The following is a 14,884-nucleotide window of genomic DNA, read 5'->3' as shown; positions in this document are numbered from 1 at the left end:
GCACTACTGTGCGACAAGGACAGATATGGTAATTAGTTGCACCTTTTCATCGCTACGTGATGCTAGTGTTTCGTGGTCCACAAATGGCGCGAATTTTGATTTCGAAAAGAAGCCAATTAGGAGGAGTAATTTACGATCTTTTGCTGTTGCATCTTCCTAATTGAACCGTCAGCTTTCTTTCTTACACTGTTCGAACCTCGAATTGCGTCTATAAAAGTTTACAAGCATTTCGCAAATTAACATTTCCCAGTTTAATAAAGTATAACAATTAATTTAGCACGTTGATAGACGAGATACAGAAATCGTTATATAAATTGTCGGACGAGCCGTATGTACACGAAATGATGATTCATTTGTAACATGTTGCAAGATCAAGTTGCCGTATGTATGCCGGTCGTATTAATTACGGAGAACATCGACCTTCGTGGTGTTAAAAGCTTTCACGAATAAGCGACCTTATTATACAATGTCGCACGCCATGAGGTGTCTTCGAAAATTTCCACGATAAATCAGTAAACTATGAATATTTATGTAAATCTGTATCTTTCTGAATGGAATTAAAAAGTGGAATTAATTCACCTGAACACTATCCTACATCTGGATAAATCTTTTTTGCATAGATGGGGGTTCTGTTGAATAAGAATGCCATAGTAATACAGCAATAAATAAGAAATAATAGATAATATGTCATGCAATTAAGTTCATTCGTTTCAGACGAACGTTATATTAGGTTTCAATCTAAACGATTCGATGTCCGATAGGAATGATCGTTGCCGAGATTTCATAAAACTTTAATTAATTCGAAGATCGTAAAGGAACAAACCTATAAAGTTGCTTGGATGATCATGTTCGTTAGATTAAATACGTGTCGCACAAGGCAAGCATTTATGAAGATCCTTGTTACGAAGATACGTGTTTAGATGGAATATATTGGCTACAAAAGCGCAGCAACAACAGTTTGTTAATTAAAGAAACGAATGATGTGCCAGGACAAGAAGAAATAGCCATACTAAGGTGGACTCGTAATTTTGGTTCGATGTGCTTGAATATTCACAGTCACAAGAAACACTTACGAAGATACTTAAATTGGCATAAAGGAAAAGTGAAGATGTTATACGAAGATATGTGTTTAAATGGAATATATTGGCTACAAAAGCGCAGCAACAACAGTTTGTTAATTAAAGAAACGAATGATGTGCCAGGACAAGAAGAAATAGCCATACTAAGGTGGACTCGTAATTTTGGTTCGATGTGCTTGAACATTCACAGTCACAAGAAACACTTATGAAGATATTTAAATTGGAATTAAAGAAAAGGAAGACGTTATAGAATAAATTATGCTATCGTTTATTTATTAAACGTTATATTAGACGATCTATTAATTGAAAATTAAGTAAATAAAAATGACAAAACCTGACAAATATCGCGGAAACATGATTCGATGGGGTGAACGCTATACTCCAAGCGAAGAACTGGACGTGATGGTTTTAGTTTACGTTTCTATGGGTTGAGAACCGTTCGAACGTCAATCGAAGCACCGTATCAGTTTCATAAATTGCTTTCCAATATATTTACCGTGTAATAATTTGACGATGGCATTAAAATAAGCTGTGTCCTCTGGTGCACAAATACGGAATGTGAAGCTTCCCTGACCAATCCACGGAAACAATGTTAATAGAGGTCACAACTTTACTTTCAATAAAGCACAGTCCGCAATCTGAAATCTCGTTATTCGATCATTTGCCTATTATTCGAACAGGTTCTTGTCTCGACATTCCATTATCCAAGTGATCATTTACGATACACGTTGCCTCTCGGAAGAAATATTTCATCGAGTCTGCTCATAATGCGATACGATGCAAGTTAAGAGGCGTCCTTACAATTTTCTGTGTCTCTACTGAATTTTATAATTAAATAAATTCTTTTCTATTTCTGTATCTGTAAAATTTGAACCGCTAAATTATAATAGTTAAAATATTATAAATAAAATAATGCCCTGTACTTGTGCGGAATTTAAACGTTGCATTAAAGTGATATTTCATTTTTTAATCATTTTTCCATCGCTGCTTCTTTCACGCACGAAGAAATCGAAGAATTTATAATAATATGACGCGCCAGTGTTTTTCAAATCGTGGAAATCTCTTCGTGTTTTCGATTTACATAGATCACTTCCACGTAGTACTTATTATATTATTTTAATAAATCTTGGTAAAATTATTTAACAATTTTCAATAAATTTTTACGTTAGAAATGTTATCCATCATCTCATTGAAATAAAGAAATAATGAACAAAAGGAAGAGAAAAACGAAACTTCACCTATAATTCATCTAGATATATGATTACAGTGTTAAACTGGACAACGTAGCTATTTTTCGCATCGCGGTTTCGCGGGTAGTCGTTGGCGGCGTTTCCATGAAACGGAATGAAACGAAACGGGAGCGAGAAAGGAGGTGAAAAGGGTAAACGCGACTGAGAATGGGGAATATAGCGAAGAAGAAAGCTAAACGCGGTCTCTCACGGTACTTTATGCTACTTTTCTCCCGACAAGAAAACGTTTTTTTCTTCCCATTAGACCACTCGCTTTGGTCGGTGTAGCCCAACCTTAAGGCTCGTTTAGATTAGTCAAATCGTTCGACAGCAAGTGCCCCATATCCAGTTCAAAGACCTTGAAATCATTTCACTAATATGAAACTGCTGGTAAATTCAAGCTCAAAATTTCAATTTATTCAAAGTCAAGTGACTTGACCAATAAGAACAAACAAAAGTAGAAATTTATATATAATAAATAATATTTGTATAGAATGTATATGAGATGGATATATGAATAATTCCTTTTGCAATAGGCTGTGGGCCTGAAATACGAGCAAACATACTACTAGACATATAAAATATAGTAAAATATAGTAATACTTCAAGTGAAATAGATAACAGGTATCCTGATGAAGAAATTGCAAATTATTTGTATTGACGGAGCTAAAATTTTTACATTAATTTTCGTGTCAATTATTAACTCCGTTTGATTCAAATGAATTTAATTGAATTTGCCATTTGATTTTGACATAACTAAAATTTGATACGAAATTGTTAGAAGATATTAAATACGATATTTAAAATCTTCTTCTTTCCACAAAATTATAATTAATGATTTGTAAAATTTATAGGAAGAATAACGTTTCCTAATAATGTAAAAGCTAATATAACATATAATAAAAAATATCTATAAAATAAACTCTATAACAAAGAGTGTTTTATTCTTCAGGCGTAAGTAGAATGAGACGCTACAGTAGAATGAGACTTCGCGAACGCGGCTTTACGCGGCTACTGCAATTTTTCACGCATCGACAAACGAATTGATCGAAGAGAAAAATCGCTTTTTATGGCTCTCGTCCCTTTCCTTCCCGCCTCGCTAATTACATTCGCTGGGCTGTTCGCTCATTTCCGTGTCGTTTCACTTGTGCTCGGTCACGTTCGAACAGTATCGAGAAATATGACACACTTATTACATTATGGCTGAGCGTCGCGTCGTTTCTACTGTTAAAATTTGATTAACCGAAAATTTAATGGATTTACTTTTGAATCTTTATTGGCAACTTATTCAGCATCTGAACATGCGCGATCTGATTTCACTTTAGATTGTACAGAAATGTTTTGTGCCTTGCTTTTGCATCATATACGGGGTGTCACATACCAACTGTACTCACATAATGTTGTTAACAAACTGTGAGTAAATATAAGAGAAAAATATCATACAACGAGCAATGTTCGTATCACTTGAACATTATTTGTGTTCGTACTAGAACGTGAAATTGATTTTTAATGATTGATTAAACGAAAAGTGCTGAAAGAAGAGTGAGATATAAAAATGCCAAAAGTCGATGCAAGCATGAGATAAAGAACAACGAAATTGCACTTTTTCCTTGAATTTATTGAAATTTCAAAGAAAATATGTGCGTTAATGAATAGTACTGAAATAGATGATATATTTCTTTGATAAATAGTGAAATGTTCAAAATAAATAATAATCACGTATGTGTATTGTGTATGTTCGTAAAGTCTCTTAAAAAAAAAAAAAAAAAAAAAAATAGTAGGAACATAATGGCTACGAGTTAAGATAATCTTTAATATGTGCTGTGTTTCAATATGTTCCACGATGAAGCTACGAAATTTCGTAAAATAACAGGATTTATGTAACACGATGAGGGAAGAGAAGAAAATAGCGGCGGCGAAGAAGACAAAAGAAAAAGGGAGAATGGCGCGTACCGCGGCCGATATCGGCAAACTGTATAATCGACGAAATAATTACGTTCTCCCCTTAATAGGCGATCTTGAGAATCGATTTCTCTGATCGGGGAGAATCGACGATCGAACGTTACCTCGCGACAGTTAGCGATACGACGCCTGGCTCTTGGCTTTCGAAAATCTGTAACGCCAGTGAAATTTTCACGGATGGTCGATCTTGGCTGGTCAGCCAACTGCGACACTGACGAACCGATTCCTTTTTCTTCTCTTCTCTTCTCTTCTATTTTCTTCGCTAATTAACTCGCTACTACGACCTAAACAAAATACATACTCGCATTAATGTTACAGCACTGTTCAAAAGTGTTACTTAGACGAAGAAAATATTTTGTTGTTGACTATAAATAATTATGTAAATTTTTATGTACGCGACTAAAAAGTCACTCATAAAGATCTTCGTATATTCTATAAAAAGGATTTTATAATAAAGTGAAATACCACAAAATTTCACGCCGAAGTTACGCTATGTATTTCGATGTAATTTAGAGTAATTAATATTTTTGCTATCGCTTCTTTTGCTCCGCTTCCGACTGCGACATTTTTGCTTTCCGTAATTTTTTCTCGTAGCAGGTCGTCCTCATAAGTAACATGGATCGTGTGAAAACCGAAATTACTGTTACTATAAAACACAAAGTCAAGACATTCGGTTATTCGTTAAGAGTATGATGTTAAAACCATTTATTTGTTTTTAAATAATAGATATAAATTTTTCTACGCAATGAAACTAGTCTGCGATCCTTGTATCGGGAACGAGGTGGAAATAAGAGGCAAAGGAAAGCACTTGTCTGCAAATGTACATACAAAGTGGTTTTGAAAGCATCCGTTCCTAGTTGTGTTCTTTAATCTACGCGCATTGTGCTAATTAGCTAAGCTACGCGAATAATGAACATAAAATGTATAACGTGGAATAATTGCAAACCTAATAAAGACTCGGCTAATTGCCACGCAAATGACAATAGAGTGAAAATATTGTGAAAAAGTTCTCTTCGCCGGAGAATGTAATCGGATTTTTAATCAGTTACCAGTTCCTCTCTTATCTCGAAACAACTCTGGAACGCTCTGTGAAGCAGAACTCTATTTAGATGCAGTATTACAATTGGAAACGCTTTCACGAGATATTTCAGAGCGCCTATGTCGCAATATTATTTTATCGCGATACGTTGATTAAGTAAGGGATTGAAAATTTAGAAAATATACGATAAATTCACAGGCGGGCGTCCTGTTCTGAGAATAAGAAGAAACAAGAAAGGATCGATTTTTTTTAGAAATGGGAAAGGTCAGACATACTTTTTAACAAATATAAATAAGTATAAATTCTCTAGAAATTCAACATTTGAAATATCATAATAGGATATTTATAAAATTAATTATCAATACTATACTTGATTATTATTATTATGTTAATTCGAAAAGATAATTAATTTCTTAAGTTGTTTCCATTCCTTTAGAAAATGATATACATATCATATTAATGGTATTCTCTAGTTGCTCTTTATTCGCGCTAAATATAAATGAAATTTCTAAAATAAAGCCTTCTTATTGCAGAAAGTATTCAGTGTCTCGATAACATAATTATTAATGGCTTGTGAAACTCGATAGGAGAAATTGTTCACGGCGCCAGGAAACGTTTAAACAAATAAACGATATTACGATTTTACGATTGTTTATAATGAAACGACACTTTCCATAAAACCTTTCTTGAATGTAACAGCTTCTCGTTTCCCACGCAGACTATTATACCCCATTTCGCTTAAATAGGGAAGTTTACGATTCTCAATTTTCAATTCAGTAGGTCTTGGTAATTGATCGTAGAAACCGCAAATAACTTTCTCTGGTTTTTGTAATGGCGTTTGTCGTGACTAATATTTCATCGTAAGCCCACATTTCTTTCTTCAAATGTAGGAATAATTCGCCAGAAAAATTTCACAAATCAAACGGCCAGCTATTTCTCTCCATTCCCTTTATAATATTTGTAATTTTTAAAGATATACATTTTCGCTATACCTCTCATTTCATTTCACATATTCACTATTCATTTTATGGGGATAGAAGATTCGCCTCTATTTACATCGTGAAGTTATTCAACAAAAGTTGCATAACACTGCGAAACAACTATGTATACGTATTACGTATTGAACGAGACTGCTTAATCGTAAAAGAAATAAAACGTTATGTTTTCAATTCTTCCGCAGATTAATCAAACTTTATCGAACTAATTTCAACTTTGTATTTCTCAACGAAGTTCTCTTTAAAATCACATGTAAATTATACAGTTGCATTATTCAAAATAACAGCAATTACGCTGCAACATTTTTATCACTTCGCAAAGTATGTTATTTATTGCATGTTTAACAATTTCTGCATCGTTAAATATATCAGCGAATAATATTCTCTGCATTATGAATTCTCTCCTATTAAGTACATGTACCACCGTATGGTACACGTGCATGTACCGCTGAAAAATTTTCCACTCGTTGAAAGTCGTCCACATTGCTGAATAGTAATGCGACGATAACTTACCACAATCAAACGCTTGCTCGCTACATGAAGCTAATTAAACATCTACGAACTAAACTTCCACCTGTCTAATACGTTTTTTCTAAAAAAAGAAAAAATGCGACGTTTAAGTTAGGTGATTGATAGGTTTGAGCAACACGCGGTATAAATCTGAACGTTTCCTCAACGGTGACCGCATTTTTGTTAGTTTATCGACCCGAACGAGCACAAAGAAGAAAATGGCCTCTCCGAGGCGGACTGAATCGGCTCCTGGTGATCGAGATCCATGAAAATATTTCGATATTTCGCGTCTGTTTCCCGGTCAAACATTTAGGCGTAATAGCAGCGACAGGTTCCACGGATCAGTAACACGTTCACTTTCTTTTCAGGTGTCGACTAGCAGAACGACCTGTTGTTGGCTGCTGCTCGTCTGCTTGATCGTACTTCTCGGAACTCTCGACAATGCAGAAGGTAATCACTTACCAGCTTTCCAATGATATGAATCTTTCGCTTATTTTCCTTTCTTAACGTAATACCAGTTCGTTTCCTCTCGTTTCGAAATATTAGGGTAATTGGTAATGCATATCGACGACGGTTTGCTAAGAGAGCGATACAAGCGAAGAAAGTAAATTTTTCAGGAAATTGGTTTGACATAAATAATTACTAATTACTCGCACATTTACTGATAACTTATTTTCCTTGTAATTTAGTTAGTATAGTGATTTTTGGATTGATAAATCCCTGTGGATTGATAAATGGTAGAATATTGTTTCTTACGTAGGAAAGAGTTAATTATCGTTTGATAATTGTGACATTAACTCGCTTTCAGAGTTTATTTGTGCAAACATAGCGTCTCAAGAAGTTAATCGCGTGCCAAGCCACCTCTTACGTATGTATTATGTGATGTGAATGCGTTATCGGTATAAATTATCGGATGGTGCTCGAAAAGTAGCCGTAATTTAGTCTGCTACGTGTCAACTTTTCCTTCAGTTTTGGACCTGTTCAGATCTTACGTTTTTAATTCAACTTGACGAGAGAAGTGCGATAAATAATTCGATCAATAATTCCAGTCTTCCTATTCTTGTTAATTCGTTTCCCTGTTAGGATAATTTTGTTTCAAATCCGAGTACATACGATCACCGTACTTCAAAATCTACAATTTTCCGAGTCTATATTTAGTTTCATTCATTTAGCCTCATTCAATAAATGTTCCTTTCAAATTCTTTAACGTTCTAAAAGTGGACGTTCTAAGAGTGAAACTTTTATTCTATATATTTCAATTATAGACAAATATTTTTCTGGTCAATGTATAAATATGTGATATCGCTTTGAACGAATCATCAATTTTACATTATTTCATCGTAAAGGCGTATGTAACGTATGTTTCATCATTCGGTTTAAATTATTTCTACAACCATTTTTATTTTCCAAAAGGCAAGGTTGCGGAAGCAAAGCGCTACGTAGAATGAGCGAAAGGCGCTAATCTCCATTTTCGTTTCTTCATTACAAACATGAGTCATTATATAAGAATGGCCCACATATTCTCAAATGATCAAAGTTATGTAAACTGGTACTAATATTTCGAAAAACTTTCTCGGACTTTGCATAAACGTGTGTATCTATCTTAAATATGTTTTTTACACTAAATTTCCACAGAAAAGTTCGTACGAAGATCTGAGACAAATTTAACAGTATGTACCTTTGTATTAATGATCAGTATATATTTTATGTTGGTTACTCTTTTTTCTTTATTGTATTATTCATTGCCTTTGTAATTGCTGCTTCGAAAATTCTTCGCCTTTTGCAATAATGAATTCTTTCGAATAATTTTTATTATATCTTCAGAATAAATAATTCCAGAATAAATATTAAGTAAATAGAACAAATAGAGTTGAACATGCAGTGCTAATATCTTACCTATCTACTGTCTCTATTACAAAAAGAAGAATCAATTTGCAACGCGTTAGTATAAAGATAATGCGTGAAACAGGTACAAGAAAAAGATTTCGCAGACCGGCAACCGCCGCCCCATCGATCTCGAGCGATCAGGAAGTCTCGGCAAGCGTGAACAGATTCAAGGTCACGCGAAATCGTATCAATAATAAGAACAAGAAGAATGAAATTCAGACTGGTAAACCGGAGGACTACAAGGTAGGTATGATAATTATTGTCACATATACAATGGTATAAAGAATTCCGTACTGATTCATGCAATTCGCTGAAACTATTCAACTATCTCAGTGTCATATAATCAATAATTTAAAAAATCTACATTTACGCTTCAACAACTTTGTTACTTGTACTCCAAGAAACGAATTCTTCGAAAAAAGAATATTACAAAATATGGTGTAATTTACGATACAGTTTACAGTAAAATTTAATTTATGGTAATTTTGAAACGAATACCTTTTTGTCATACGAAATTTCATTTTCACGAGGAAGTGACTTTAAAAAATAAAAATAATCCTCTTTAACTTATAAAAATTTATAATATCAGAAGTATCCACTTGTTATCTCGTCGTTATTTACTTTCTAAAGGAAATAAATGAAAGGCGAAGAACAACGAAGGGATCGTAATGTAGTTTTAATTTGTACAGCTTGTATGTTACTATACAAACTGGTCTCAATACCGGACGAAAATTGGGAAATTTTTACCCGAAGACATACAACCGGACTTGTGTACGCACATCATATTCGCCTTCGGTTGGTTGAAGAAGAACAAGTTGACCAGCTTCGAGTCGAATGACGAAACGAAAGATGGAAAAACTGGACTATACGAACGAATCGTGAATTTAAAGAAGGCTAGTCCCTCTTTGAAAGTTTTACTTGCGATTGGTGAGTATCTTGGGGAATATGTCTTCCTCGAAGATAGATAGATTCAAATAGGTCAGGAAGAAAAGTATATCTATTTATTTATCAAAAAATTGATCAAAACATTAAATAGTCCTTTTTAAAATTTCTGTATATGATGATAACCGTGGATAATTTTAATCAGGTGGATGGTCATTCGGCACTCAAAAATTCAAAGACATGTCCTCGACGAGGTACGCAAGGCAGACCTTCATATACAGTGCCATTTCGTATCTGCGTGATCGAAATTTCGATGGCCTCGACATCGACTGGGAATATCCGAAAGGAGGAGACGACAAGAAGAACTACGTTCTCCTGTTGAAAGGTAAATACAGAATTAATGCTAATTGGATTCTCATTACCCGTACTTATATGCTCACAGATAATTCACTTACAAAATCTACTTCTACATTGTAAAACTTCGCATAAATTATTTAATTATACTATTTCATTTATTTACATCTATAGAGCTTCGAGAAGCGTTCGAAGCTGAAGCTCAGGAGAAGAAAATGCCGAGACTTCTTTTAACAGCTGCTGTGCCGGTTGGTCCTGACAATGTGAAAAGCGGATACGATGTACCAGCAGTTGCTAGGTAAATTGTCGTAACGAAATTAAAATTTCTTAGCTTTACGCTTCATTTAATAGAAGGGTAAATATATAAAATCTAATAATAAAATAAAATAAGAAAACTTATAGACTATACGTTTTTATATTGTTACACAAATTATTGCAAAATGGGGCTATCTTCAATTGTAAAAAGAAGAAATATAAAATTCGTCGTTTTGACGATTTTGCTAATTCCATTGTCAATGGGTTGATAAAAATCATTATATCTACTTAGCTACCTAGACTTCATCAACCTGATGGCATACGATTTCCACGGGAAATGGGAGCGAGAAACGGGTCACAACGCGCCTTTGTACGCTTCTTCGTTAGATTCCGAATGGCAGAAACAGCTTAGTGTGGATAACGCAGCCTCCATGTGGGTCCGTTTGGGTGCCCCTAAAGAGAAACTGATCATCGGCATGCCGACCTATGGCCGATCTTTCACTCTCTCGAACGTCTCCAATTTCCGTGTTCATGCACCTGCCAGTGGCGGTGGCAAGGCTGGCGAATACACCAAGGAATCCGGCTTTCTTGCCTATTACGAGGTACCTGCGATCTCTTACTTCTGAACGTGACTCTTGCTTCACCCAAAGTGCCATTTTACTCGCTGAAACTCGCGTGGATCGTAAATTTAAATCAAATATTTTTTTTGACTCGCGAGGTCCTTAGATAATCGATCGATTAGATGCTTTCCCCATTTCTTGCGGTTAGAAATTTATTACCGCTTTATTCCCAGTTGAAGGTAGTTAAAGGATAAGCAATTTAGCTGTCTGTTTGATTCTAATAATAAGTGGGAATGCTGATTACTGGGTTGTGTGATTCAAAGGGATAGTTAAAATGGTTGTTTTAAGGAAAAATGTAAATGTAGGTACAGTGGCTCGCGAAAGTATTTGAACGCTGATAGAAACTCTTTATAAATACACAAAAAACATTTCAAAAAGTTTAATACAATATCTGCACATTTACAAAAATTTTCCACGGTAAGTGTCCAAGTACGTGTTTAGTGAGTCACAGTATAGAGATGTTTGAGTGGTTTTGAAGTTTGAACTTTTGAATGAGAATTTGAAGAAGAAAGAAGACCAATTTTTCTTTCCTACAAACGATAAGTACACCTTTCTTCTATTTTCTATAGATCTGCGAGATGTTACAAAACGGTGCAGCTTATATCTGGGACGACGAGATGAAAGTACCATACTTGGTGCAGAACGAGCAGTGGGTGGGTTTCGACGACGAGAAATCTATTCGAGGGAAAATGGACTGGCTGAAGAGCAAAGGTTACGGCGGTGCCATGGTGTGGACGGTTGATATGGATGACTTCAACGGCACAGTTTGCGGTGGAAATGTCAAGTACCCCTTAATCGGAGCGATGAGGGAGGAATTGCTCGGAATATCAAGAGGTCCAAGTGCCAAGGACGTCGATTGGAGCGCCGTGGCCAGCACTGTATCTGAAAGCATCTTGAAAAAGCCAGAACCTTACAAGATATTGGTCTCGGATGTTATCAACAAGGCGAAGAAACTTCAGAAACCGACAACGCAACTCGTCGTTAGTCCTCCTACCAATGGTAAACTTTTCTCCTCGAATTTTTTGGTTTGCGTTAACGCATTATAGATAACTTAATCATTGTTCGTAGAAAGGGCAGCTCAATCAATGTGCTACCTAACAAATTGGTCGCACAGAAGACCTGGAGCTGGAAAATTTGTACCGGAAGATATCGATCCAACTCTCTGCACACATATAGTCTATTCGTTTGCAACCTTGAAAAATTACTTACTTGCAGAAGAAAGCGAGAAGGACACGGAGATGTATGAACGATTGATCGCTCTGCGAAATAAGAATCCTGACATTAAGGTTGGATCCTATTTTTCATACATACTGATCGATACATTTGACACGTATTTTGATACGTATCAAGCAGACCATGGTATATATCAATCGTCTTAATGATTTTTCAGATATTATTGGCGATCGGTGGTTGGGCTTTCGGATCAACCCCCTTCAAAGAACTGACCAGTAATACTTTCCGTATGAATCAATTCGTTTACGAAGCCATCGAATTTCTCAGAGAATACAAATTTGATGGTCTAGACGTTGATTGGGAATATCCACGGTAAATTTCGAAAAATAATTTCTTCGCGTTTAATCTTCCCTCGTTCCTTCGTTTTATATTCTTCTTTTTATTTATTACATCAGGGGTGGTGACGACCGAGCAGCCTATGTGAATCTCTTGAAGGAACTTCGACTGGCATTCGAGGGTGAAGCAAATAGTTCTGGACAACCAAAATTAATCTTATCAGCCGCGGTACCAGCTAGTTTTGAGGCTATTGCCGCAGGGTAAATTCCAGTTATTGAGTATCTTTAATAATTAATTAATTATCTTTAACGAAAACAAGTTTTAATATCTCACAACGTGTGGCTACTATCGAGAGTATGGCTTCGAAACGCAACTAGATTATTTTTCTAGCTTCTTTCTTTGAGCTAGTTCGTTAATTTCAGCTACGATGTACCAGAAATATCTAAGTATCTGGACTTCATTAACGTGATGACGTACGATTTTCACGGCCAGTGGGAGAGACAAGTCGGTCACAATAGTCCTCTGTATCCTTTGGAAAGTGCTACCAGTTACCAGAAAAAATTGACAGTGGTACGTATCGAAAATTACTTTCTCCTACATTTTTACTTTCATGTAATTGACAAGCAATATTCTTTCTTAACGAATATTCTAATTCTATAAGAAAATACCATTTTAAATACTCAATTAAATCCTATAACTTGGCACTGTGAATGATCATCATCATAAAATGTACATTTTTCAATAGATGAGAATACCTCATATGTATATGAAAATACTATAGGATTACAGTGCAAGGGAATGGGTGAAACAAGGTGCTCCAAAGGAGAAATTAATGATCGGTATGCCAACTTATGGCAGATCCTTCACATTAGTGGACAAAGAGAAATTCGACATCGGAGCCCCAGCATCAGGAGGCGGAATAGCTGGCAATTTCACCAACGAAGCCGGATTCCTCTCGTCTTACGAGGTATTACACACCAGCGTATACTAACCTCTTGTACAACACGTCGTATTAACAGAAATACTAAATGAATGTATAGATTTGTACCTTCCTCGGTGAAGAGAACACTACGCTAGTATGGGATAGTGAGCAACAAGTTCCTTTCGCGTACAGAGAAGATCAGTGGGTTGGATTCGATGACGAAAGAAGCCTTATAAATAAGGTAAGAGAAACGCTAATGTCAACATTTCTTTTGAAATATCAGAGACGCGTGTCAATTTGTATTGCCATTAATATAATTAACTCACAATTTTTGTCAATTACATTAGATGCAATGGCTCAAAGAAGAAGGCTTTGGAGGTATAATGATCTGGTCGGTGGATATGGATGACTTCAAAGGAAGTTGCGGAGCTGGCAAGTATCCATTAATCAAAGCTATGATGAAAGAACTGCGAGACTATAAAGTGAAATTGGAATACGATGGTCCTTACGAATCTCATTTGAGGAATGGGAGGTACACCACCAAAGATCGTAAGTGTTTATTATTTATTATCTCGTCACAATTTTATAGAGCTCGATTAGTTTCATAGAACTGATCAACTGGCCAATTCTCGAAAAATTGATCTGAATGACTTAATGCGTTAATCGTTTCAGCGAATGAGGTAAGCTGTGACGAAGAAGACAACCACATATCTTATCATCCTGACAAGAACGACTGTACTATGTACTATATGTGCGAGGGCGAAAGGAAGCACCATATGCCCTGTCCGGTAAATCTGGTATTTAATCCCAATGAAAATGTTTGCGATTGGCCTGAAAACGTTGACGGATGCGTACAACACACACAGGCACCACCAGTGTAAAAAAAAAAGAAAAAAAAGAATGGGAAGAAAGAAAGATAATATCTATTTAAGGATATTTTTCTGCGGCTCGCGATTATACTGTAAAACGCGAAGAACATTCACACGACGTTAATTAGTATAGTAACGTTAATTAAAAAAAAAAAGATCGTAATTCGTCGAAAAAAAGCAGAAGCACGATAATCGTTAATCGACGAGGAGTTTTGTTATCAAGAAATCTTTTTTTATTCGAGAATTTTTATTCCTTCTCCTTACTCCAATTTCCCCTCTTCCCTCTCTTTAAAGCTTTTACTTTTTTCCCTTAAATTCTCCTCCTATCTCCCATTGATTCTGTCTAACTATGCGTTTCTCATGTGTATAAACCGCGCACTATGTCCAACTACTGTGACAGATACATTTTGTAAATAAAAAGAAATGAGATTCTCCGAAAAAAGAATTCATATCTCGCTTGTAACGGCGAAAGAAAGTAAATTGTACGTACTATTAACTAGTAATTTCGTTTTATTTTGTAACTTTACATAAGAAGAACTTTACATAAAAAGAAGATAATTTGTTGTTCGTATGGCTTTTGTCTTTGGTTTAAGTTTATCCCTGTTATTTTCATTTCGAACTCAATAAGAACAACGATATAAATAAGTAGCAACACGAAGTTTAACCCTTAATCATTGCAATTATAATCACTAATCCAAAACCGAAATATTGATACCATCAATAATAACAAGTTTAGTTTAAGTCGTAAAACTTAGTTGAAATCTCGCAGTTG

The 14,884-nt window shown here is 35.3% G+C and overlaps 1 protein-coding gene across 1 annotated transcript in view; it reads left to right on the top strand.

The window, feature by feature from the left end:
• LOC122575210 (probable chitinase 10) overlaps window positions 1-14,683 on the top strand; it is a 28,948-nt gene extending 14,265 nt beyond the window's left edge. Inside the window, exons 2-16 of the mRNA XM_043743858.1 lie at window positions 7,183-7,264; window positions 8,784-8,944; window positions 9,391-9,628; window positions 9,789-9,968; window positions 10,112-10,235; window positions 10,485-10,794; window positions 11,382-11,811; window positions 11,881-12,098; window positions 12,203-12,357; window positions 12,441-12,581; window positions 12,744-12,891; window positions 13,103-13,288; window positions 13,362-13,484; window positions 13,591-13,792; window positions 13,916-14,683. Of these exons, the coding sequence (XP_043599793.1) occupies window positions 7,183-7,264; window positions 8,784-8,944; window positions 9,391-9,628; window positions 9,789-9,968; window positions 10,112-10,235; window positions 10,485-10,794; window positions 11,382-11,811; window positions 11,881-12,098; window positions 12,203-12,357; window positions 12,441-12,581; window positions 12,744-12,891; window positions 13,103-13,288; window positions 13,362-13,484; window positions 13,591-13,792; window positions 13,916-14,124 (2,907 nt within the window). The 3' untranslated portion in view covers window positions 14,125-14,683. The remainder of the gene's footprint in view (window positions 1-7,182; window positions 7,265-8,783; window positions 8,945-9,390; window positions 9,629-9,788; window positions 9,969-10,111; window positions 10,236-10,484; window positions 10,795-11,381; window positions 11,812-11,880; window positions 12,099-12,202; window positions 12,358-12,440; window positions 12,582-12,743; window positions 12,892-13,102; window positions 13,289-13,361; window positions 13,485-13,590; window positions 13,793-13,915) is intronic.
• Window positions 14,684-14,884: the final 201 nt, after the last annotated feature.

Source organism: Bombus pyrosoma, linkage group LG14 (assembly GCF_014825855.1).
Source record: "Bombus pyrosoma isolate SC7728 linkage group LG14, ASM1482585v1, whole genome shotgun sequence".
NCBI classification, from domain to species: domain Eukaryota; kingdom Metazoa; phylum Arthropoda; class Insecta; order Hymenoptera; family Apidae; genus Bombus; species Bombus pyrosoma.
Note: the sequence above shows the minus strand (reverse complement) of the source record. Positions and strands in the feature narration are given on the sequence as shown.